Source organism: Mytilus edulis, chromosome 2, assembly GCF_963676685.1.
Source record: "Mytilus edulis chromosome 2, xbMytEdul2.2, whole genome shotgun sequence".
Lineage (NCBI taxonomy): Eukaryota > Metazoa > Mollusca > Bivalvia > Mytilida > Mytilidae > Mytilus > Mytilus edulis.
This window is the reverse complement of record NC_092345.1, coordinates 68440056-68465400: the sequence shown is the minus strand read 5'-3', so window position 1 is coordinate 68465400 and position 25345 is coordinate 68440056. Positions and strand designations below refer to the sequence as shown.

General features: G+C 30.6%; 1 protein-coding gene across 2 annotated transcripts in view; it reads left to right on the top strand.

The window, feature by feature from the left end:
• LOC139512763 (receptor-type tyrosine-protein phosphatase N2-like) overlaps positions 1–25345 on the top strand; it is a 141932-nt gene that overhangs the window by 48455 nt on the left and 68132 nt on the right. The window contains exons 3-9 of one of the 2 annotated variants that reach the window (XM_071300644.1): positions 12346–12990; positions 13427–13498; positions 16171–16308; positions 16659–16865; positions 17801–17906; positions 18820–18912; positions 22889–22971. In XM_071300644.1, coding sequence (XP_071156745.1) covers positions 12346–12990; positions 13427–13498; positions 16171–16308; positions 16659–16865; positions 17801–17906; positions 18820–18912; positions 22889–22971 — 1344 coding nt within the window. The remainder of the gene's footprint in view (positions 1–12345; positions 12991–13426; positions 13499–16170; positions 16309–16658; positions 16866–17800; positions 17907–18819; positions 18913–22888; positions 22972–25345) is intronic. The other variant, XM_071300646.1, reaches the window with a different exon arrangement.

Sequence of the window (25345 nt, the reverse complement as noted above, 5' to 3'; positions counted from 1 at the left end):
TTTGATTTCATCAAAATTGAATAAATGGGGTTCTTTGATATACCAAATCTAACTGTGTATGTAGATTCTTCATTTTTGGCCCTGTTTTCAAATTGGTCTACACTAAAGTCCAAAGGGTCCAAAATTAAACTTAGTCTGATTTCAACAAAAATTGAAATCTTGGGGTTCTTTGATATGCTGAATCCAAAAATGTACTTAGATTTTTGATTATGGGCCCAGTTTTCAAGTTGGTCCAAATCAGGATCTAAAATTATTATATTAAGTATTGTGCAATAGCAAGTCTTTTCAATTGCACAGTATTGCGCAATGGCAAGAAATATCTAATTGCACAATATTGTGAAATAGCAAATTTTTTTTTAATTAGAGTTATCTTTCTTTGTCCAGAATAGTAAGCAAGAAATATCTAATTGCAAAATATTGTGCAATAGCAAGATTTTTTTTTAATTGGAGTTATCTTTCTTTGTCCAGAATCAACTTAAATCTTTGTTATATACAAGATACAATGTATATTCACTTTTTACTACCAACTGATAAATTATAATAAATAACATTCAGTGATAACAAGCAGTTTTTTTTACATCTTAATATTTTATGATGTATTTAAATGAGTAGTTATTGTTGCAAACTCCATTAGAAATTTTAATTGAGATTAGTTTTGGAATAAGGGAAAGGGGGATGTGATTAAAAAAATTGGGTTCAATTTTTCTCATTTGAAATTTCATAAATAAAAAAGAAAATTTCTTCAAACATTTTTATGCCCCACCTACGATAGTAGAGGGGCATTATGTTTTCTGGTCTGTGCGTCTGTCCGTTCGTTCGTCCGTCCGTTCGTCCGTCCGTCTGTCCCGCTTCAGGTTAAAGTTTTTGGTCAAGGTAGTTTTTGATGAAGTTTAAGTCCAATCGACTTCAAACTTAGTACACATGTCCCCTATGATATGATCTTTCTAATTTTAATGCCAAATTAGAGTTTTTACCCCAATTTCACGGTCCACTGAACATGGAAAATGATAGTGCGAGTGGGGCATTCGTGTACTGAGGACACATTCTTGTTTTGAGAGGATTAATATTCAACAGCATAGTGAATTGCTTTAAGAGAAAACAAAAATTTTAAGTTCATTAGAACACATTCATTCTGTGTCAGAAACCTATGCTGTGTCAACTATTTAATCACAATCCAAATTTAGAGCTGAATCCAGCTTGAATGTTGTGTCCATACTTGCCCCAACCGTTCAGGGTTCAACCTCTGCGGTCGTATAAAGCTACGCCCTGCGGAGCATCTGGTTGGGTTTTGGGTAACAACGATAAACAATCCACACAAAAGCAAAGAATATATGTTTAATAAGTGAAATGATAGATGATGTATATTTTAATTTATTTTTACTTTCAATGTGTTCCCATTTGTAAACTCAACTTTGTCATAAAATTTTGTGTGTTTGTCAATTAGCTTAATTGACTAGGATTGTCAGTTTTTCCACTTAAAGTCATAAGAAACCTCAAATTGAAAAAAATAATGCGTATGTTTTTTTTTATAATTCAATGGATAGTTTTCATTATAAAACTTATGTACATATACTTTTTAATGAAGAAAATTCTTTAATTTGTTCATATTTAGAAGAAGTTTACTTTATTTTAATTGTTTCCTTCCAGGAAGATGATTCCCCCGACATTATTTCTGTATGCAAAGTGACCTCAGTGTGACCCATCTTGTAAAATTCCGGTGATTGCAATACGCATGGATGTCCTTAAAATAAACTATCTGATTTTACATGTTAAACACGTGCTCTATGTGCATGCTTTTTTGTTGATATTTGTTGATTGTTGACAAACAGGTGACAATCGTTAAACTTCGGCTTCAAAACATGAACTTTAGTTATCTGCCATATTTTCACAACAACACTGACCGATTAAAAAAAAAATTGACGATTATAAGACATTTATTTGAAAAAAATGATAAATTTGTGCACAGAAGACTAAGTTTATGATGTTTGTATGCGTTGGTTCAAGAATTGGAATAACATTATTTTTCACCAGTCACTCGTTTCTTATGACTTTAAGGTTGGTGGTTTTCTACAGTACTCCAGTTTTCTCCTATATAAAATGACTGCCATAAATTATGGGAAAGTGGGATAATACACCAATCTATCAATCTATTATATAGTGGTCGATGAGTAGTTTGTGATGAAAAACTGTATGATAATAAGCTTGCATGGCATTAGAGCCATTTTATGACCAACTAAGACACCATAGTAGCTTGCATCACACAGAATGTCAAATTATTCACAAGACAGAAAAGGAAAGCTTTGCAGAATGGTTATCAGTTTTAATGGAGACATTAAGATAAATTTGGCTGATTTAAATCTATAAGCCTTGACAAATTAGAATGGTTGAAGTATGAGATCTGAGTATACTGGTGACGTAATGATTACTTGATACCTTGTCAGTAGTTCAAAGTCACATTTTTTATTAAATTATAAAGTTGCCAGTATGACTGAATGAAAATGTTTGAAGTTTGAGATACGCTCAGTTTAGATAATTTTTATAAACTAAATGTAATATGAAATCTAGCTGTCTTGTCAGTATTTCAAAGTCGCTGATCCTTTTGAATCCCTCAGAATACATCTTAATCAATTTTCTCTCCCTTATAAACTTGATATCATGCAATCAGAGTACGTCTACAAAGACATAATGGAAATGTAATTTTTGTCTTAGAATTTGACGACTTTTAGAAGCCACATGACAGTGAACAGAGTTAATGATTGTAAGAAGGAAGTGTATAATTTCCTTTTAAAATGACAGGCTTCCAGCAACGTTATACAAATTGGTCGTTCCTTTTATATCATCAGCTGAAAGCTTAATAATACCTTTGAAATTCACTCAGAAGAATCTGAAAGAAGCTATTGATTGGCAGGTCCATTGTACACTTATTACGTTTGTTACAAAATCTTGTTTTATTCTCAGCAGATGAAGTACTTTCCTTCTGATCAAATTTTGGCTAAATTTTTTTTTTGGAAGATTTGATTTATTGAATGATGATATCTGAATATTCATTTTAAGGGAAGATGTATTAGAAAGATTACATTTGTTCAAATTTGATGAGTTATCTCTCTTTTTCTTCAGTCTATTGTAATCTTTGAAAACAGCCAGTAGTAATCAGAAGCTGGCCTAAAATTTTTATTCTGTTTCATTTCTAAAACACTGAGGTTTAAATCGAATGCTATGCACCATCATAATGTACGAAGATTATCTTCATAAAAGGAGCAGCCTTCATCATTTTCATATCTGAATAAAAAAAAGGAAATTTGAAAGAATTCAACTGTCAACTAATATTTGAAATTTAAGAGCAGATATTGCCATTTTTTGTCAGCAACCTTTTGAATTTTGATAATAAAAATTAAAGACTTAAATCAGTTTCTTATCTAATTGTTATGTTAACTTTATGTCAAGAAAATTTGGAGAGAGTGATGTCCCTTGTTGCTAAGGCTCGTTGAGATAGCACTCCGTTAAAAAAGTTTAATTATTAATGAAATAGAGGTAAGATGGATCCACAACTTGAAGCAATATGTAAGCGTATGAATGCTGATCGTATGAAACGCCTACTGAGTGTTCTACAAAACGAAGAAAGTGAATCTGACGGAGATGAAGTGAATGAACATAATCAAAACAAAGAAAAAATGGCGTCTTTTTCTGAAGTAGTCACTGGTAAAACTCAAAACAAACAAACTGAAAACAATCAATCTGAGACACCTCAAAGAAATAATACCGGAAACTTTGTAAAACCCATCTTTCTGAAAGACGAAGATGTACATGGCTCAGTAAAACCCCCAAGAACTCTTTGGCTCACAAATGTAGAGATATACAATGCCATAGGTACCAAAGTCCCAGCAGAGTGTATCAAAGGTATTCAACGGATCAGAGAAATGTGGCGCCTTTATATGGACAACGAGGAGGACAGACTGTCTTTGTTAGTGACAGGGCTTAACCTGCGTGGCAGGCAGGTGCCCCTGTACTCGCAAAATCCTCGCAATCCTGGTAGGCTTCAAGAAAATACTATTCGTATTAAGGTGAAGAATGTCCCTCTGTCCGCTGACGATGGACAAATCCACAGAGCTCTAACCCTACAAGGGTGTGATATTCAAGACCTTTTCCGAGAATATCTGAGAGTCAACGGTGAATTAACTGCTTGCCAGACTGGTGACAGAGTGGTTATCAGCAAGGTACTAGACAAGACCATACCAAGAAATCTGCAGATAGGCAAATACATGGCTAGAGTTTTCCATGCTGGACAACCTGAATTCAACAGAAGCATCAATTATGAAAACAATGTAAAAACTTGTCATAAATGCTTGAAGCCTGGTCATTTGATATATGAATGTCCAAATGACTGGGTTTGTAGAACTTGCAAAGAAAGTGGGCATAAAATGATAGACTGCCCAACTGACCTTCAAAGTGAACATAAAAATGATGAAAACTCAGAGGTTGATGTTAATGAAAGTGCTGATGCAAATCTACAGTCCAATGAAGCTCAGACAAAAGAACAAATGTCTGAAACAACTGACAAAGCATCCAACACATCAAAACTTAAACCATCACAAAATAGCAGTGGATCTAGCAAACACAGTGATACAAGAACAGGTTCAACAAAAAATGTGCAAATATCAAATGTCAGTAACTCAGGCAATGACAAATCACAACAATCAATTGATAAATTTGTGAGAACTCCAAAAAATGCAAGAAGAACCGCAGCAAGAAATCATACCCCACCAACACCTACTGATAACATTGCACCTAAGAAATCAAAAGGGTAGACTAATTTATCACGTTATAGTCAAAACAACTGTTGTAACATATTTCAAAATATTGTATTTTAATGATTTACCACTGAAATGTACTATAATGAACTGAACATATGTTTTTACACTATTTAAAAAAACAAAAACAAAAAATATATAAATGGAAAAAAAATCAAGCTCAAATACAGAGTTTAATCGAAGTAAAGATGAAATATTTAAAAATGTTGGAATGTTATTAAACAAGATATGGTATAAAAAAGTTAAGATGGTGTTGAAAACGCTATTAATAAAACTAATATTATGTATTACTATACAAATGTTTGTATTTTTAAGAGGTCAATTGAAAATATTAGAATCAAAGTTATGGTGTTACATAAATTATTTAATAGGTCAAAAGATAATATTTATTTTCAGAATCATGATCAACCAGATTTTGCATAATCATTTGTTTAAGTATTATTGTATGGGAAAAAAAGTCAACCAGCTGTTTTATAAAAACTGGGTTTTCCCTATGCTATATTTAGAAACATTAAATCAGTGTGAAAATCTATCGGATAACAGAAGTTATTCATTGACCAAAACATATAGTTTATATTATACACTTTTATGCTGCTTTATAAATTTCAATCAAATATATTTAGCTGTTAGTACTACACCAATATTATCATGGACATGGGTATGTAGTACTATCATTTTGTTATTCGCCAAATGTATATTGATTAAATTTGAAATGTTCGTATCTGAAATGGAAATGACAATGTACAACATTTATGGTTTTATAGCACGAAGATCAACATGTGAAGTTGAGATTTTATACAATTATTATAAGATAGTAGATGAGGAGTTAATTAAATTATATCATAAACAGAGGTTTACATGTACAATGTCGAGGATGTTATATATCAAGCAATTATGTGCTTACTTGCAATACTGGGTTTTCCCAAAGCTATTTTTAGAAATATGTTATAGCAAAAAAAATCGTAAAACTACCTTTAAACAAGAACAAGGTAGATTACATATAGTCATTTTTAAAACCTGTAGCTGTATGTTTGAGAAACAGTTATTTCTTACAATGTATTTGTATAATGTTAATGTGAGTAAATATAATTTCAATATGCATGTACATCATAAAAGCGACACTTTTTGGGACTTACTATTAGTTGATAACAAACACAAACCTTTTGTTGCAAGTGATAACAAAGTAATTTATAAACAAACAAATAAAAACAATCTTGGGTATATATCCAAAATTACTTACCTTATCAGTGATGTGCTCATCTTCAGAAAACATCTGTTTCAGAATTGTAAAAGTAATCCAAAAAATCATTTACGTATGAATTCTAAAACAGGATTTAAATCCATTCGAAGTTCAGGCTTTTCTATAGTATGCCACATAAGCAAAAGCACTTTTCAATTGCAAAATACTCAGTTCATATGTTTAAAAGGTCTTACTCGCACATTATTTTTATTTCACTTATTTTTTAGTGTACTGCAACGTAATCCATTTAAACCGTTAGAGGTAGAAATATTTGTCCAAATTGAACATGTTGAATGCTTTATACACAATGTAACAGGTGATGAAACAAATTTTATGTACCTGGGTACGTCCGTACTTCACGGGTTAATAATTGACACGAGATTAAATAAGGTCGCAAATTTTTACCTGTTGTCAATTGAAAGTTTGTACTTTAATGTTAGAATAGATCATATAGATAAGTCAACGAAATTAAATTACCTTTTAACTAATCATTACAATGACAAATATTAATTTATGTACACTTAATGTTAATGGTATACAAAATAAAGAAAAAGGATTAAGAGTCATAGATTGGGTTAAACGTAATAAGTGTTCTATTGCACTTTTACAAGAAACACATCTAAATGAAGAAACTAGGGCTAGTCTAGAAAAAGAAACTGATTTTATTTTTCACTGCAGTCATGGAACTACGGCAAGTAGGGGGGTAGCAATAGGTATAAACAAGCATGCAGACATTGAGGTTATTAATAAATTCTGCGATAATGACGGAAGACTTATTTTATTAAATGTGAAAATGGATAATGTAATATTGTCTTTAGTTTGTCTTTACGCACCAAATTATAGAACCGATAGAAATTCTTTCTTTAAAAAAGTAAACAATTTTATAAAAGAAAATTCTATAGGCATTACTCTAGTTGCCGGCGATTTCAATGAAGCATTGAAAACTTTAGATAGGAAAAGCTTAAATAAAAATACGAAATTTTCAGAGCCTGTTAATAGTTTAAAAGTTCTTTTAAAAAATCATAATTTTATAGATATTTGGCGTATTTTACATAAAAGCACACAACAGTTTACATGGAGAAGAAAGGATAAGACACAAGCTAGTAGGATAGATTTAATTTTAATTGCAAAAGAATTCCAGTCTCTCGTTGAATATTGTAAAATTAAACCGGCACTGATTAAAGTGACTGACCATCAAGGGATAGTTTTAAACTTTAAGACAGGGGCTTCAGAAAGAGGGAATGGATACTGGAAACTAAATAATTCTATCTTAAAGGATATTGAATATAAAAACACAATCAACAGGGTAATAAATCAGTTCGAAAATCGTATGATCAATAATGACAGTAGCGATATCCGTCTTTTATGGGACAATCTAAAAATTGAAATTAGAGATGAATCTATTCTATACTGTAAAAGAAAATCGAAGTTATCAAGGGAGACAACAAGAAAATTAGAAAGCGAATTAGAACACTTAATGACAACCAGAGATAAACAATTAAAAGAAGATGAAACACTAACAAATAATATTAAACAATTAGAATTACAATTAGACACAATTTATGAATATAAAGCAAAGGGGGCTCAAATTAGATCAAGGGAGAAATGGATAGAACTAGGGGAAAAGAATAATTCTTATTTTCTGGGATTAGAAAAACAGCGACAAGTCAAAAAATCTATTAACAAACTCAGAAATGAAAATAACGAGGTAACAACAAATCAAGAACAAATTTTAGAAATGATTAAAAACTATTATAAAATATTATATACAACCACGGCTCCAGATAAAGATCTACTGCATACATATGTAGGTGATACTATTATGGAAAGGGAGATAAATGTAAATGACTTTAAAGTTTGTGATGGGGAGGTTACTATAGATGAATGTACTAAAGCTATTAACACGATGAAGCTAAATAAATCACCTGGTCTAGATGGTTTAACATTAGAATTTTATAAGACATTCTGGGAAAAATTAAAAACAATGTTGGTAAAAGTTCTAAATAAGGGACATGAGGAAAAACTTCTTTCATATACACAACGAACAGGTGTTCTTTCTTTATTATTCAAGAAAAATGATCCATTATCTTTAGACAATTATCGTCCGATATCATTATTAAATGTAGATTTGAAAATACTATCTCATGTTTTAGCACAGAGACTAAAAAAACTTCTTCCTAAATTAATTAATGAAGATCAAACCGGATATGTAAAAAATCGTTTTATTGGATTTAATTTACGGCAAATCCAAGATATAATGGACTATGCAGAATCAAACGGAATAGATGGGGCTATAATATTTGTTGATTTTACAAAAGCTTTTGATTCTTTGGAATGGGAATTTATGTTAAGTGTTCTAAAGCATTTTGGTTTTAATGAATCATTCATATCATGGGTGGAAACATTATATAAGGGAATACAGACGTGTGTAATAAATAATGGATGGGTATCCGAAACTTTTGAAAACTCTAGAGGAATCCGTCAAGGGTGTCCTTTATCGGCTTTACTTTTTGTTTTATCAGTCGAAATTATGGCCGAGCGATTGAGGCAAACCTCAGACATTAAAGGTTTTCGTGTTACTATAGATAATAAAACACATAGCATTAAAATATCACAATTAGCTGATGATACAACTCTGTTTTGTAGTTCAAAATCAGATATATCTAAAGCTATGAATATAATTGAAACATTTGGCTCTTTCTCAGGGTTAAAGCTAAATCGTAATAAAACAGAAGGAATTTGGATTGGGGCGCTTAAAAACAGCGTAGATAAGATTGAAGGCATACGCTGGACCGACAAACCCGTCAAAGCTTTAGGTATTTATTTTGGTCACGATAAACTTCAATGTGAAAAGTTAAATTGGGAACCTAAAATAGATAACATGAAATCATTAATTAAAACATGGGAAAAAAGAAAATTAACAATGGTTGGGAAAATATTGATCATAAAATCTTTAATATTACCAAAATTTACATTTTTGGCTACTTCGTGTAAAGTTCCAGAGATTTACTTGAAAGAAATTGAAAGCTGCTGTTTCAAATACATTTGGGAAGGAAAAAATGACAAAGTAAAAAGAAACACACTTATTGGAGAATACCAAAAAGGGGGGTTAAGAATGATCGATTTTGATAGTTATTTTACTGCACTGAAAGCCTCATGGGTCTCAAAATTAACAACAACCAATATGTCGAATTGGAAGATTATTCCTACTAAATATTTTAACAATCTTGGTAAAAACTTTCTTGTTTTTAACATGAATTTAGATAATATTAAATCAATAGATAGACTTGGAAAAATACCCGACTTTTATTCACAAGTAATTTCAAGTTGGGTTAAAACAGGAGGAGGTTTATCAACATTTTCTAATCACTTCTCTAATATTAGAAAACAGATTATTTGGGGAAATAAATATATTAAATATCGCAACAAATGCCTGTTTTTCCCGAACTGGGTTAAAAGTGGATTGGTTTATATAAACGACATGTTGGATAGTAAAGGAAATTTATCCGAAAGTTTTATTTTAAAAAAGTTAATTAATAAAACAAACTGGATTGCAGAGTTTAAGATGTTAAAATCCTGCATCCCAAAAGAATGGATACAAATTTAAAAAAAAGAAAACTCCGTTAAGAGTAAAATCAATATATGTAAGGTTAAATTAAGATGGCAAAATAAACAAATTGAAACAAAAGATATCAATAATAAAATACTCTATAAAACTTTAGTAGATACAAAATATACAAAGCCAATCGGTATCAACATTTGGACAAGATATTTAAAATTAGAATACGTACCACAGATGCCATTTGTATATGATTTTATATTTAAAATTTTAAAGGAAAATAAGTTGAAAATTTTCAGATGGAAACTGCTTCAATATATCATTCCTACAAAGCAGCTACTATTAAAGTGGAAAATATCTGAGAACGATAAATGCAACTTTTGTAAAACAAAAGAAGAAGATTATTTGCATTTCTTTATTACATGTTCATTTTTGAAAGATTTTTGGGAGAAAGTACATTATCTTCTAGCCAAAATGAATTTTCAAAACAAGATATTGGCAAAACATATAGTATTTGGATACAAAATATCAGAACAAGGATATAACGGTTTAAATTATTTCTTGACAATTTTAGGTTTTTGTATTTACAAGTCGTACTATGTGTCAGAGCAAAAACTGAAATTTTTAGATGTGTATGCTATGTTTATAAAGGAACTACGAAGGTTTATGAATGAGAACAAAACAATATCTCATAATGTATTTTTCATAAAGTTAAAAAGATTGATATAATTGATGGAAAAAAAATAATGTTTATATTTATTTATATTCTGTGTATTTTCCTGGATATTCAGAAAGTATTTCACAGGGATACTTTATTGAAGCTTGGACAATGAAGTAAAGTTGTAACAAGCAATTTGATGAATAAAGAATATTTATTTGTTGTAAAAAAAAAAAAGATAAAAAAAAAAAAAAGAAAATTTGGATAACATAAGGTAAAAACCTTTCAAAGAAGAAGTTTATTCTTTTTTTTTGACAGAAAAAGCTAATACTATGTTTGACCATAAAAGGGATAAACAAGTTTGAAAAAGGCTATAAGAAACCTTTTATTGAATAAATCAAATTTCGTGAAAATGATTGTGATGGAATTAAAATTTGCACTAGCCAGGTTAGTTTTATAGGTTTCTTTGATAGAAAAATGGAATTGTATACTCATTCACCAAGAAATCCTAACTTTGAATTAACAGGAAAAGGCAGCTATATAGACTCCCAACAATATTAGAGATATGAAGCGTTACAGATGATGTTTTTTATTGACTCGTGTGACAGTTTGAAGCACCTGGCTTCTGATTGGTTGTATGATTTATAATGGCAGATGATATTGGGATTTTAGTATTCCGGTCAAAGCTAGTGTCCTTTGAGATATTAAAATCGACACTTTTTGTAGCTACAATTGTAGTTGGTCATCAAATATGACAGTACTTAATTCACAATTCATCCTTTTTCAGGAAATAACAACTAAGGTTTTGTGTTTTTCTGGAAGTCTAAGCCAACTTAATTTCCTTTTATTTTCTATACTTTCTTGAGGCAAACCCTGCTGATTTCCTTTTAACTCATTTCCCAAAGTAGGTGCTTATGATGCAGTGCTCTAGGAAAAACATTTACAATCAGGTGTACTTTCAGGAAAGTGATTTAGAATAAAAAAAAATCCATTACAGACAGAGCAAATATAATCATTGAGATTTCTTAATTATGTGTAGAGTAATGACATGGTTTTAAATTCATCTTTGAAACAAAATAGTCCCATTTGGATCCTCCATCTTGGAGATCAATAAGTTCTATTCCTGTGGATATGTCGTGTCTTGTTAAGTTGAAAGCCTTCATCCTGAAGCTTGTTAACAATGTAACATTTTACTGAACCTAGCGCTCAACCTTGTCAGAGACCCATCAATGTAATTATTCAAATACGTAATTCGCCTCCAAATTATCCAAGTTTTCTATGCCGTCAATGGTTCCTTAATTTGTTTCCTATGCTGAAAGACGATTAATGTAAATCTGGTAAATTCTTGTCAATTGTAACAGAATTACTCCAAGTTTGTGATTGGAATTTTTAAGTGTTCCTCATTTTTAACTTAATTTCTTTTTGATTTACAAGAAAATTTGCTTTTGTCCCTTATTTCTCAAGTCTAATCGTGCATAAGAATTTGAGAAAATTCAATATGTATAGAGCTGTAAATTGGGTTATATTTGGTATTTCTATGATAATAAGATGCAGTTAGATTGGAAAAAAGATCAGACTGTATTTCCTTTTGAATATAACTCTTTAAATGTAAATGTAAATATTGTATTTCTGCATGAAAGTGTGCAGTAATGAAATATTCTGAAAAGATAATTCTTTATATCAAGGTATAGGTGAAATTAATGTATAATCAGTCCAAGTTATAAAAAAATGCAATTATTATATTGTAGAATGTAGGCTTTTGTACTTATAAAAATAAAAAGATATGGTATTATTGTCAATAAAAATAAAAAGATATGGTATTATTGTCAATAAAGTATTAAAAAATTAATGTTTGCAGAAATTTAAAAAAAGGTATGATGAAATGTACACAGAATTTGAATAAATTTTTAAAGTGTTAACTATATATAATTATTATGAAACCCTTCTCCTATAATAATATATGAGATATACATGGATGAGACATCCACCCAACACTGGCCCGAAAAAGTATTATTAAACTGATATATAAATGTCTTGCAAGAATTCTAAAACTTAAATGTGCTTTAATTTAATTTTTCAGATTTATTGTTTGGGAACTGTCAGAAAGGAAACAGTTTGAAAGACTACTATCGTTATCAACTTAGTCCCCAATACCTAGAAGCCTTAGAGGCCAGAACATGGGGACTTGTAGATAAGGGGTATTCATGGAAAGACCCCTATACTCAGTGTACCCTACAGAGTGCTCTGTATGCCTTCCGTCATCACCAGTCTCCACGTTACAGCATCTGTGATGAATCAGAGACGGAGAGTAAATCGGAAAATGTGGAAAGTGAAATCTCCGCTGTTTTAGAAAAACTTTTCGAACAATATTATGATGAGTACAAACGTCCTTCATCTATACCACATAGTAATTTAGGTTTTCCCAGTAAAAGAGACGATGAAATAGTTTATGTACACAAGTATTTTGACAAATCACCTAAACCTTACACTAAAAAAAATTACTGGACAAATTCTAACTACCTCGGAGACAATAATGACGTTTATTATGAAGACACTCCAGACTCCAGAATAAGTTTACAAGATGTCAAAAATTTGCAACAGTATTTTCAAGATTTAGATGATTTACAACAAGAGAAAGATGATAAATTCTATACTCCTGAGACAGAATCTACATACAACACACATAACTTGATTTATGGAGATGAACTGGGACAGTCTAGTGAAGGTAGGGAAAGTATGCTCATTAGGGCCTACATTGACATTTCCTTCAAATTTTGACAAATGTCAAAAATTATAGCTCTGGAAATATACAAAGGAAAATATACCTTTATAATCTACTTTTTGAGATATCTCCGTTTGATTTCTACATGATTTTTAGGTAAAAATACAATATTTTTCAGTTTAAAAATATAGCAACATAACTAACAAATGGATGGTGATATTCTCACCCAATTTTTCACTCTCCAAATGTTGGAAGTAAATCCACAAAATCAAGGTCTTTATTTGTCTCAGTATTGATGCCAGCAGAAGATTTTGAGTGCTGACATAGGTCTTTCCAAATGCTATATTATATTTCATCTTATAATAGAAATAAAAAATAGGATGCTTGATTATTAATTAATTTATATTTAGTATAACAGGTCTGACTTCCTTTATTGCAGAAGCTGATACTAGTGGTGTGTTCAGTGACCTGCCAGAAAAATACAAAACTCTCCTACAAAGATTATTATCAGGTATGATAAAACTCTAGACCAGTTTTACTTCGGACGATTCATCAGCAGTCAAGTCTTGTGCTTCTTTGAAAAGATAAACATAAAATTTCGATTTTACAGAACTTTGAAAGACATTATATATAAAAGTCCTCAGTATTAATCATTCGGCCCAGATTATTTATTTCAATTTCTGGCTATTTTCTTTTTCAGTTATGTTCATTTTGCTTGAAATTTTGACCCTTAATTTAAAGGTTGAAACATAAAATTTTCATATATTTTGTTTTTTCATTATCTCATATAAATTTAACAAAAAGATTAGTTTTAAATAAAATGAGAAAAAATAATTTGAAAACAAAAAAAACACAGGATATGAAATTAAAGACACAGTATTAATTTAAATAGAAAAACTCAAACAAATTGAATAGTATTTTTTATTTGGAAAAGAAAAAGCCTTGAGCATACAATGATATTACAGGTTTAAAACCATTACATAAAAAATAAATTAGAATTTTTGTTTGAATATTTCAATGTATTACCTATTTTAATTGTTAACCAGGAGAACATTAGAAGTTCAAATCTTGTTTACGAGTCAATAATTATGAGAATGACAAATATCTTGGATTTTATAGCCAATGCCGATTTTTATGGGTTTTAACGACACAGTCTGATAGATCTGGTTAAAAAGATATTAGGAGTACCGCACTTTAATGCCATCGTAAATTCCGATCAATCAATTAGATCTAATTTAGACACTGGCATGATTCTCCACGCAGGGATAACGGTATTAATTTTATTCAGTCTCCACATTAAACGTATTGTTGAAGAAAATGGAAGAATTGATGAGAAATTAAGAAATACTAATTCCGCTTGGTACAAATCGTAATGAATACTGTATTTAGGTATAAAACAACAAGTTCTGTGCTTTATTAGATCTGAGGGAAATCAGGTTTTCTGCCCGACTGAAAGACAGATATCCTTGGCAACATATTTCTTGTGAATTAGCAATCATCAAGGCTTTTGTTATGCAGGATGGTTTATCGACAGTAATCTTTGCAGTTAAATATTGACAGTGTCAGCATTTCTGCAGGGTCAAAGCATATTAACAAAGATCCCTGGTTTTGAGGTTATTGGATCCAAATTCCATTATACGTTGAACATAACAGTACATTCAATTTGAACATAACAGTACATTCAATTTGAACATAACTGTAGATTCTACCTGATAACATTGACCATCCTGATTCAAAGTTTGTTAATAAGGGTTTTTGTTTTTAATAAATTAAGATTGTCAATAACATCTACAGGTAAAATATTTATACTGTTGAACAAAAGAAAACACTAGTAAACTGACATTTTTCTGCATTTCTTCCTGTATTAATCCTATTCTCTTAAGATCAAATAACTTTGGTTCTCAAGTATTCAGCCTAGCTGTATGTTTTATTTGAATTTTAGACACTGGTCAATAATCACACAGAATATCTCAGAACTTAGCTTTCCACTTTTATAGTGGGAGGACAACTTGCATGAAAATATTCAGTAAAAAGCACTTAAATCATATCATTTTCACAGAAGTTTTAAATTATAAAAGCCACATCAGATAATAAAATGTATTACTTTTTCAGTAAATACTTGCAGTTTAATGAAAGCAAGCTAAAAGTACTTTATCTGTTGAAATGAAAAATGCCTTCTCCCACCATACCCTGTATTTAGCTTTAGATCTTCAAATTTGTGTTAGCAAATTTTTGTCCTTCCCGTAGGGGGATTCAAAACCCTTGATTCTGTAACATTGTGGAAAAACCACCTGCACCATATCCAACAACCTAGAACTCTGGACCACATTGGCTACATATATTATATAGATCAAAATGCCCCTTTTAGTGATGTCTCATAAGGTGAATTTGCCTATTGTCATCAATATTCAATATCCTCATAAAACTTGTCATATGAAAAGAATAACTTGCTAAAAAAAAAGATCATTGTCTGATGTCTGCAGGTTAAGTCACGAAATCTGTACATGTAGGCTGCTACAAAGGATTGTTAAAACATCATAAATTAATGTTTTGTTCACTTGAGCTATGTATCTAAACTCAGTGCTTGCAATATAATAAAAAGAAAAACATTAGTGCTTTCAATATTATAAAAAAAAATAGTGCTTACCATAGTATAAATAACAGCATATAAGCACATTTCACAAACCTTTGAAATCTTATAAACTATATGTTATATATATATAGAATCTGTTATTGACTTTCAAGCACCATTTCAAAAGTAATATAGGTCTGAACAGATTTTTTTCATTTTTATCTGCAAAATTCAATATTAAAAGAAGATAAAGCAATTTCTTATTGATTTATAATGTCAATATAATCAATGGATCTTGTTAATTTTTCAATTTTCACTAGATAACATTGAAGTATTATCCACTAAAAGACAGCTTTGATAATACATGAGCTAAAAGAAGAAATAAAAAATGACTCATTCCTCCTTTATTGCCTGCTATATCTCAGTCTTCCATATTTATTTTATGGTTTGGACATAGACTGTTTGATGGCTTGACACGACTATAATTGTTCAGACCAAGTGAGATTTGCTGATGTAGTACGACTATTTTAAAGTGTATTACTTTCCTTAACAACGAGAATGACAGTATATTAAGACAAGAGGATTACGGTATATACTTTGTTAATTCACAGGGGAAATTGGACCGGACAGTTTGACAGATGAACAGCTGAATTTCTTAGCATCTTATGTCAACTCTCGGCTTAAAGAATTTGGAGTTTTAGGGAAAACAGACGTGTCAGACAGCCAAGACAAATCCCTTGAAAGTACAGGTAATTATGAATATGATACTTACTTTATATTTATGTAGAAAAATTATATTTTGTTCTATGAAAAATGATTTTTGAAATAAGGAATCAGATATTCTGGTTAGACATGTAACAGATTTAATTTCAAATAAAAAACCTAGCACATGTCAGGACCTTTACAGCTGACTTTACGGTATGCATTTTTTCTCATTGTTTAAGGTCGTTCACCTATACTTGCTAACATCCTCTTCATTTAAAACTTGTTGGATAGTTGTCTAACTGACAATCATACCATATCACCTTATGCTTATATGTATAACTCAGAACATGATGTCTAAGACTATTTTTCCTGATAACCATGTTTTTGTATGTAGAATTTGTCCCAGAGCAGTCAGAGGAATCCAGAGAGGAAGATGTCAAGAACCTTCAGATGGCCATGGAATCTGCTATGCAGTCAGCTAAGCAATCTGAGATATCTGAGGACAGTCAGTCACAACAAAGGGATGACCAAATTAAAGAAATGCTACTTAATGAAGATGAAAGAACCAAGAAGGTCTTGGGAATTCCAGTTGCTGGTCCATGTATGTAGAACTACAGCTTGTTTTTATTAAAGAATGCTTATAAAAATCATTGATTGATATACAGAAGCAATTTATTTTGACTATAATTTTACTGTTGGTTCACACCCCAAAAAGTTCACTATCCTTGTTAACTGGTTTGAGTGTATTAGTGCCAACATTTATTAAATCTGTAGTTTTAATGTCTATATTATATGGTCTCTGTGTGATTCAGCACTAAATAGATAATTTGGAGCTTTTTCAATGATATAAACATTTTAAAAGTCATCTGGCGCGATTTTTTTGGTTGATTTTGGTATCATATCATAAATTTCTACTAATAGTGTAATAAATAAAATTTGTAATGGAAAAAAAAATGAGAGCCTCCTTAAGGTGGTACCTAACACTACAGGGAGATAACTCTGTAAAATCAGCTGAACGTTTTAATTACGTTGCGTTGTTAAGAGAATTTTAAGCTTCTCAATGATCAAAACTAGTGTTTGTCAAACTGCTATATAACCAGTGTAATTTTTCTAATAAAATGGTTGGTTCAAATTTTTTGAAATTTTTATATTTTTGTCAAAGGGTCAAAATGAATACTTTGTCAAAATTTAATGAAAATTAAACAAGCCAAATTGATTTTAGTGAAAGTGTTAGGTACCACCTTAAGCCAATTATATACACCATTTAGAAGATATCACTACAGCAGATACAATAAGATCTTTGTTATCTTTTGCCACATATGTGTTTCTTGGATAAGGAATCTTGACGTATATGACAGACAGTATGGTTTTGATGGCAAACAGCTTTTGAAAAGTTTGGTAAATTTATTTCATAATATACAGTCTGTGGATTATTAAAAATCATCATTCTGTAAAAAAAATTGCTTTCTTTTAAATTAAACTTCATATACAATAGTTGTTTTCTGTTTTGACAAATGTTTCGTTTGAATAATTCAGCCATGAAAAAGAGTCTTCCCATGGATGGTGACGAAATCAGAGAAGATAGCAGTATAGGCCAACCACTCTTTAGGACAGATGAAATGTTCATGAAGGTGTCTCAACAGTGAGTTATAATGTGTTAGCAGAAAACACAACAAAAAATGCACAACCAGAAAGTCAACACTTGTGTGAAAATTTGATAAAAAACAAGTAATTTTTCTCTTAGGGCTGTTACAGGAAAATCATGTATCGGAGGATTGGACACTAAGTGTTATCCTTTTCTATGAGTAATGGGGTTGAAAGCAAAAATTAGTTGGTTACAATTTAATTACAGTTATGGGTGATGGGACATTAAAAAGTGTTGTCTAAATTTTAAATTAAAGTCATATGAAACCTCAAATTAAAAAAAAATGATACAAATGTTTTTTTTATAACAAAATGGATAGTTTTTAAACATTAAATTTATGTACACGTATTTTTTTCTGAAGAAAATTCTTTATTTTGTCCACATTTAGAAGAAGTTTACTTTTTTTAATTGCTTGCTTCCATGCAGGAAGATCTGTTACTGAAATAAACTATTATCCGATTGTACACATGCTCAATATCCATGCTTTTTGTTGATTGTTTCCTATAAGGTGACAATCAGTAAACCTCCGAGTCAAAACACGGCATTTAATGAGCTGCCATATTTGTTAAATCATAACAGACAGAGAGAAAAAAAATTGACGATTATACTATATATTTGCGTAAAAAATGATAAAATCGTGCATAGAAGACTAAGTTTATGATATATACATGCATTGGTTCAAGAATAGGATAAACATTATTTTTCACCAGTCACTCGTTTCATATGACTTTCAATAAAAAAACAGACAACAGTATTTTTTAAGGAAATTAAAATTTAAAGAATAGAAATCCTCAGCTTTGAAATTCCATTTTAACTCTGGACATTACTTAGGTCATTTTGCAGATATTTACAAATTTACCTGAATTTACAGAAGGCACTTGCTTATATTTTGATGCTTATCTATTTATAGGTTGGATACCTATGATATAACAAAGTTAGTGTTGGCTATCTCCAATGTTACCAATGTATCACCTGAACCAGAAACAGCATTTAAGGACATCAGGTAAAGTTATACTGGGCGTATGTCATTTGCACTGATTTTTAAAATTTTCATTCTTTTATTTGCGCCGATTTCATTTTAATGTACGTAACAAAAAAAAATCATTTTTAAAAGCATAAAGACAAGCTAAAAGGGCAACGGGCATATCATGCGCTTATAGCTCAGCTCTTTATTTCATTTTCCCCTATTTTATATTTGCTTCTAATTGCATTTACAATTTGACATAGGTGATTATATTCTGGTCATACCTATTGGAAGGTCCATGCAAATGATCGCGAGCAAGGTATACTTATTTTTCTACACACCTCAACCTTGAATGTCTTTGTAATGATATGTTTGCAATATTTTTAGATGGAACTTTTAATTAAGTGCTGTCCAAAATACTTTTAACAGTCATATACTTTACACAGATGTAAAAAAAGATCCTTTGTGGCTGAGTTTATGCATATTGACTTTGAACATGCAATGCCATAATGCAATTGTGGGTGCTTTTCCACAATGTAGAAAAGATTGTTGTCGTTTTCATCTGGCTCCAAACTGGTGGAGAAAAATCCAGTATGTTGGGCTGAGCACAGAGTATACAAATTAAGTGACATTGATAATCTCAATATCTCAATTGATTGACAATTCATAATCATTGTACAACTGGCTGACGGAAGAGGTCTGTGATGATAAATAAAAAGTAACATTCACCTGTAATTTCCCTGTAAAAAAATAAGCGCAAATGAAAAAAAAAAATAGGCACAAATGAAAGAAATATTTGGCGCAAGTGCAAAACACCGGTTATACTTTGTTTTGTTGGAGAGGTAAATGACCTTGTTTTTTTATCTCGCAGTTCCTAAAGGTTATCATGTGCTCTGAAGGTTAATTTAGATTATTACCATCCCTTGTAATTTGTCATTCTCCTTTGTAAACATCAGAAAATCTTCTCATTGGAACACCCTGGATCACTTTGGGCAAGGCTTTTTCTGAATTATGTTTTTTTTTATAGTCTATCTCTAGCTTTTCAACCAATTAGACTCACATACTACTAAAATCATATATAACCAGGAAGTTCTTTTACATCTGACTAACACCAACTAATTCTCATGAAAGGTTTCATTTCCTTTGCAATAATTTTTTTCAAATTTCTACGGCATGTTGATATTGTTTTGCCTCTTATTTTTTTGAAAACAGGTAATAAGTCATACAGAAATCACCTGATCCAATTGGTCCATGAAAGCTATTTCCTGCTTATAAATAAAAAGTTCTAAATTTTTTTAAGGAAGATTATTCAATGTTTTTATCTCCTAAAACTAAAGTTAATTCTGTAATTAATGTTTGCCTTTATTATTGCAAATACCCACCAACAATTGAAAATGAAGGAATAATTAATGCATTGTTTAGGCATAGTACTTGGAATAGAACATTGATTAGAATGGATTATACGGAGGGGAGTGATGCACCTATTCGAACTTTAATTAGATTTTGAATGCTGGACATAAATTTAACAAAACAATTCATGTAGAATTTCTGTAATATAGATTCTGTAATGAACAGCCATATGATCTGTATTTTTTTTGGCTGTCTCATGTGCAGGTTTTTCAAAATATAGGCATATTAAAAAAAAAAGAGTATTTTGAATAACACATTTGGTGGATTTTCACAAAATTAAAGTACAGAAAATTCTCTGTAGACAAATGTTCTTTGTTGTATAAAAAATTAAAAATGATATCTCTGCCATTTTAAAAAAAGCTAGCTAAGCAACATTGGTAAAAACCCTGAAAGAAATTAAATATCATAAATATATATTCTTTAAATTTGGTGTATTTTATTTAATTTCTTCTTTAACCTCAATTTGGTTTTAACATTTTTTTGAAGTAAATTAAGGCCAATGAAATAACATGAGATACAGGGTTTTGTTTACATGACAATTACATAGATGTAACTGTATCTGTGTAAGGTTATTATTACCTTTATTTATAAACTGTTATATTAGCTTAATATAAGCTTACAAAAAGTTAATGGAAAAAGGAGCGTTTAGTATGTTATTAAGAAATAATTGTAAAGAATAACCTATGTTTACATGGATCTTGTAACACCGAAAGAAGATACAGTACAAAATATTGCAAGAGAAATGATTAATATGAGAAGAGTTATTAAACCAATGTTTTTTTCAAAGTTTAATGAATGTTGATATTGACAATTTTTCACTTCAATGTACAGAGTTATGGTCCTTGATTAATTGGGAAATAGCACTTTATGTCTTATCCATGCAATAGCATATGATTCATTTAAATAATACGTCAAATTTTGTTGTTACCAATGACAAAACAGAGGTCAAGTTGAATACATGTGACGATTTATACTAGTGACGTAGTGTTTCTCAGTTGTTATTGTCCTAGGTTGATTGGAAAATGGCACTTAATTTTGATTCTGTGCAATAACTTGTGAACAATACAACCAATGCTTCACAAATATTAATATTTTGTTAGAGATGACAATATTGAGGTTGAGTAGAATATAAGCATCTTCACATTTGGGGTTCTATAGTTCTGGTCCTTGGTTAATTGAGAAATATCACTTTTTGAATGTCCCTCTGGTATCTTTCACCCCTCTTTTATGTGATTTCCATGCAATAACATTTGATTCTTTCAAACAAAGCTTTTTAAATTTTAGTATGTTGTTACTGTTGTCAAAATTGAATGCAATTCTTATTAAGTATTGGCAATGTTCACTTTTGTTGCTCAATATTAGTTTTGGTCACTAAATGATTTGATATGACATTTTAAGGTCTTGTCTTGACAGAGTCAAGGTATGCTGTCGTGATGACAAATCATTGATCAGAAACTTATAATTTACCAGATTAGGTAGTCCAGCAGGAGCCTCTTGACAACTTTACCTTTTAAAGTTGTGAACATCAAAATGAAACAGTGGAGCTTAAATTTTACCTGCCAGCCACAGAATGCTGTTAATTGAGATATGGCTCAGGCTTCATATGTATTACCTATTAAATACTGTTTAGACTGTATTACTCTCTAAGTTCCTCTTCTGATTTGGTATCAACATTAACATGAATTAATAATGAGAGTAGTAGGAAGTTTGATTAATAAAAAGAATATCACCAGGTGAACATGTGCATTTTCTAAGAAATCTTTTTTGCCTTTAAAATATTAATAAATTTTGAAATTACAAATAAGCTATAATATCAAATTTAACAATCGGTTTTGTGAAAAGAGTGTACTTCACAAATAGGTTCCTTGAAAAAGCCAGATGACGTTTTAACAGGGTAATGTGTCTAGAGAGATTATTAATAAGAGTGACATGTATTATGATTTAGGATTAGTATTACGACTATTCATTATGGACTCATTCATTTCCATATTTTATACATTTTGCTTTGATAGCCTTTATTAGGAAGGATTTTAATTGGACTTTGATGTTGGAGAGAGATAATTAGCACATTACAATATTCATTGTATGTAAGCTGTAAGCTAGTCAGGACATGTCTGATCTATCAGAAATATATCTTGGTGCACAAGTATAAGGCTTTTTATCTCCAGACTTCTGAAGGATTAAAACATAAAAACTCATTAAATTTATGAATTTATTTGGTTTTCTTTAAGAAGAAAAAAAATCTACCACTTTCTTCTTTCTTGTACATGTACTTTCTATAAAATAAAAATGGGATTCAGATTTAAAGAACAAAAAAACAAGGTTATAATGTTTTTTCTAAGCAAGAACCTTCAAATGTCCATGATAATCAAAAGCTCTTATTTTTTTTGTTTATGATTTTTATTTAAATCAGGTTTTATTATGAGAACTAGATTTAATTTGAGTTCTTCTTCAGAATGATTAGTTGTGGCAAATACTATCTGTTTAAAGAAAAATGTTGGAAAATTGGTCTTTGGACTTCTATTAAAGTTTGAAAAGATTGTGGTGCAGGTTGTTGTAGCCATTTAAAGACTGTAGATTACAATTTACAATTTTCTATTTGTAGAGAAGATAAAAGTAGAATATGGTGGAAGGTTGATCCTGACTACACCAATGGTAGAGATGCTGAGGCTGTGGTGAAGGAAGCTGGTAAGTCTCAATTATTTCATCTCATTCTTCAAAGGTGAATAAGAAACCAAAATGGCGGTCTTTGGTCTTTGTCGTGTGTCTTATGTTCAACTGCCAACTAAGAATAACAAGATGTGGTATGATTTAATGACAATGGAACTATGTATTTAGAGTTCACATGACAAGATATGGTATGATTGCCAGTTCAAATGACAAGATGTTATTTGATTGCCAATGAGAACTATCCAATAGAGTTCAAATGATGTTGAAGAAAATAAATTTGCATCATAAGTCATATGGCACATCTCATATCCATAAAATGAACCTGTCCCCTCAGTCATGGTTTATTGACTCATGTTTACCGAACACTTGTCTGATTTTACACATGATAGCCAAGTTGAAAATTTTCGTCGCATTTTTCTCAGGAACTACAATACAAGGATTTCTGAAATTTGGTTTCAGGATTTATATAAGTCAGCTATACCGTGTGATGGGTTTTCAGATACATCACTCGACAACTTCCTGTTTACCGAACACTTGTATGATTTTACACATGATAGCCAAGTTGAAAATTTTCGTCACATTTTTCTCAGGAACTACAATACAAGGATTTCTGAAATTTGGTTTCAGGATTTATATAAGTCAGCTATACCGTGTGATGCGTTTTCAGATTCATCACTCGACTGCTTCCTGTTTACCGAACACTTGTATGATTTTACACATGATAACCAAGTTAAAAATTTTCGTCACATTTTTCTCAGGAACTACAATACAAGGATTTCTGAAATTTGGTTTCAGGATTTTTATAAGTCAGCTATACCGTGTGATGCGTTTTCAGATTCATCACTCGACAACTTCCTGTTTACTGAACACTTGCATATTTTTACACTATTAATATTATCCACTTGCGGCGGGGTTATCATCAGTGAGCAGTAGCTCGCAGTTTCACTTGTTCATTCTAAAAGATCATTTTGTTTTGCCCAACACATCATCAAAAGTTTTCTACTGAATATATATTTGGACAGAAAGAATAATTGATTGGATTCAATGCAGGAAATGATTTATAAAATATTGCCTTTCCTTTCGTTCTTCTAAAATATTACAGAAGTAAATTGATGCACACATTTAAGATATAATTGTCAAAATTACATCATGTACAATTTTGCCTAAAGAAAGTAACAAATTTTCATTAGGAGTACTATCTTTGAAATAGTTTATTATCTGCAAATTACTTAAAACATTCCTAAAATTGCTGAATCAGCAAAGTTTACTGATGATTGATTTGGAGATTGACAAAAATGTCGTTAATTGAGGATTTGGAAGTTATTTCTCAACCATATTACTTTGTGACAATTTGTCTTTTTTGATACGAAGGTCGTAATTTTATTTTATTTCTTCTAAGATTGTCGATATTAGTCATTCTACAAGGAGAATGAGCACGACTCGAGTACTTGGTCATGCATTTCACTTTTCCATTAAAAGATTTTAATCCTGTCTAGAAAATAAATCATTGTATTGTACCAAAACAAATAAACTTTGTGTTTTATTAGGTATTGATTTTTCTTGCTCTTACATTTATTTTGTTTCTCATTTTAAAATCGTGAGTTTTTGCAGTAAAATAAACAGAATATTGTCAATTTAAAGTTAATCCTTCCTTTTTATGTAAATCCTTATTGTTTAGTGAAGGCGGGTTAAAAATACCTCCATTTAAATTGATTTTGAGTTGGCTGCATTGTTTCAATGACACACTTGAATGTACCAAATGCTTAGTGCAAAATTGTTAATAGAGGCCATGAAATTAGGTCAAAGCAAATGTTGGACCTCATTTTAGGAAAGCAATCATCTAAACTACATTGTGCATTAAGATTTAGGAGTAAAATATATGCTTAAATGCTTATCGCAGTAATGAGAGTTGTGCTCTACAGCTGCAGTTTTAGATTTTAATTATATGTAAATAATAACAGCTAAAAGCCAAATAGAAGACTTTTGTAAAACCATTCTTGACTTGTTTGATATAAAAATATTGATGATCTTTTTTCAAAGAGGATTAGCTCAAATTTTACAATCATTATGCTCCCTTAGTTAAGGCCTTCACAGTTGACTAACAATGTATCACTTAATTGTTATTCTCCTGCCTTTCCCTGTTGGGACATTAATACCCTTGTCTGTCTGTAAATCCCAAAATTGGTTTCAGTTCTCTATCTTTAGTTTGCCACAACCTAATGTTATAGAACTTATACACAATGCTTGTAACCACGAAACAGAGATCAATTTCTAATTTGGATGGTGTCACATTTAACTTTTTTCAGTTATGCTTCTTTATAACATTAATTTATAAGGAGGTGGGGGTATCATCTGTGTGGACACATGAACACATTCTCCATTTATTTTTTAC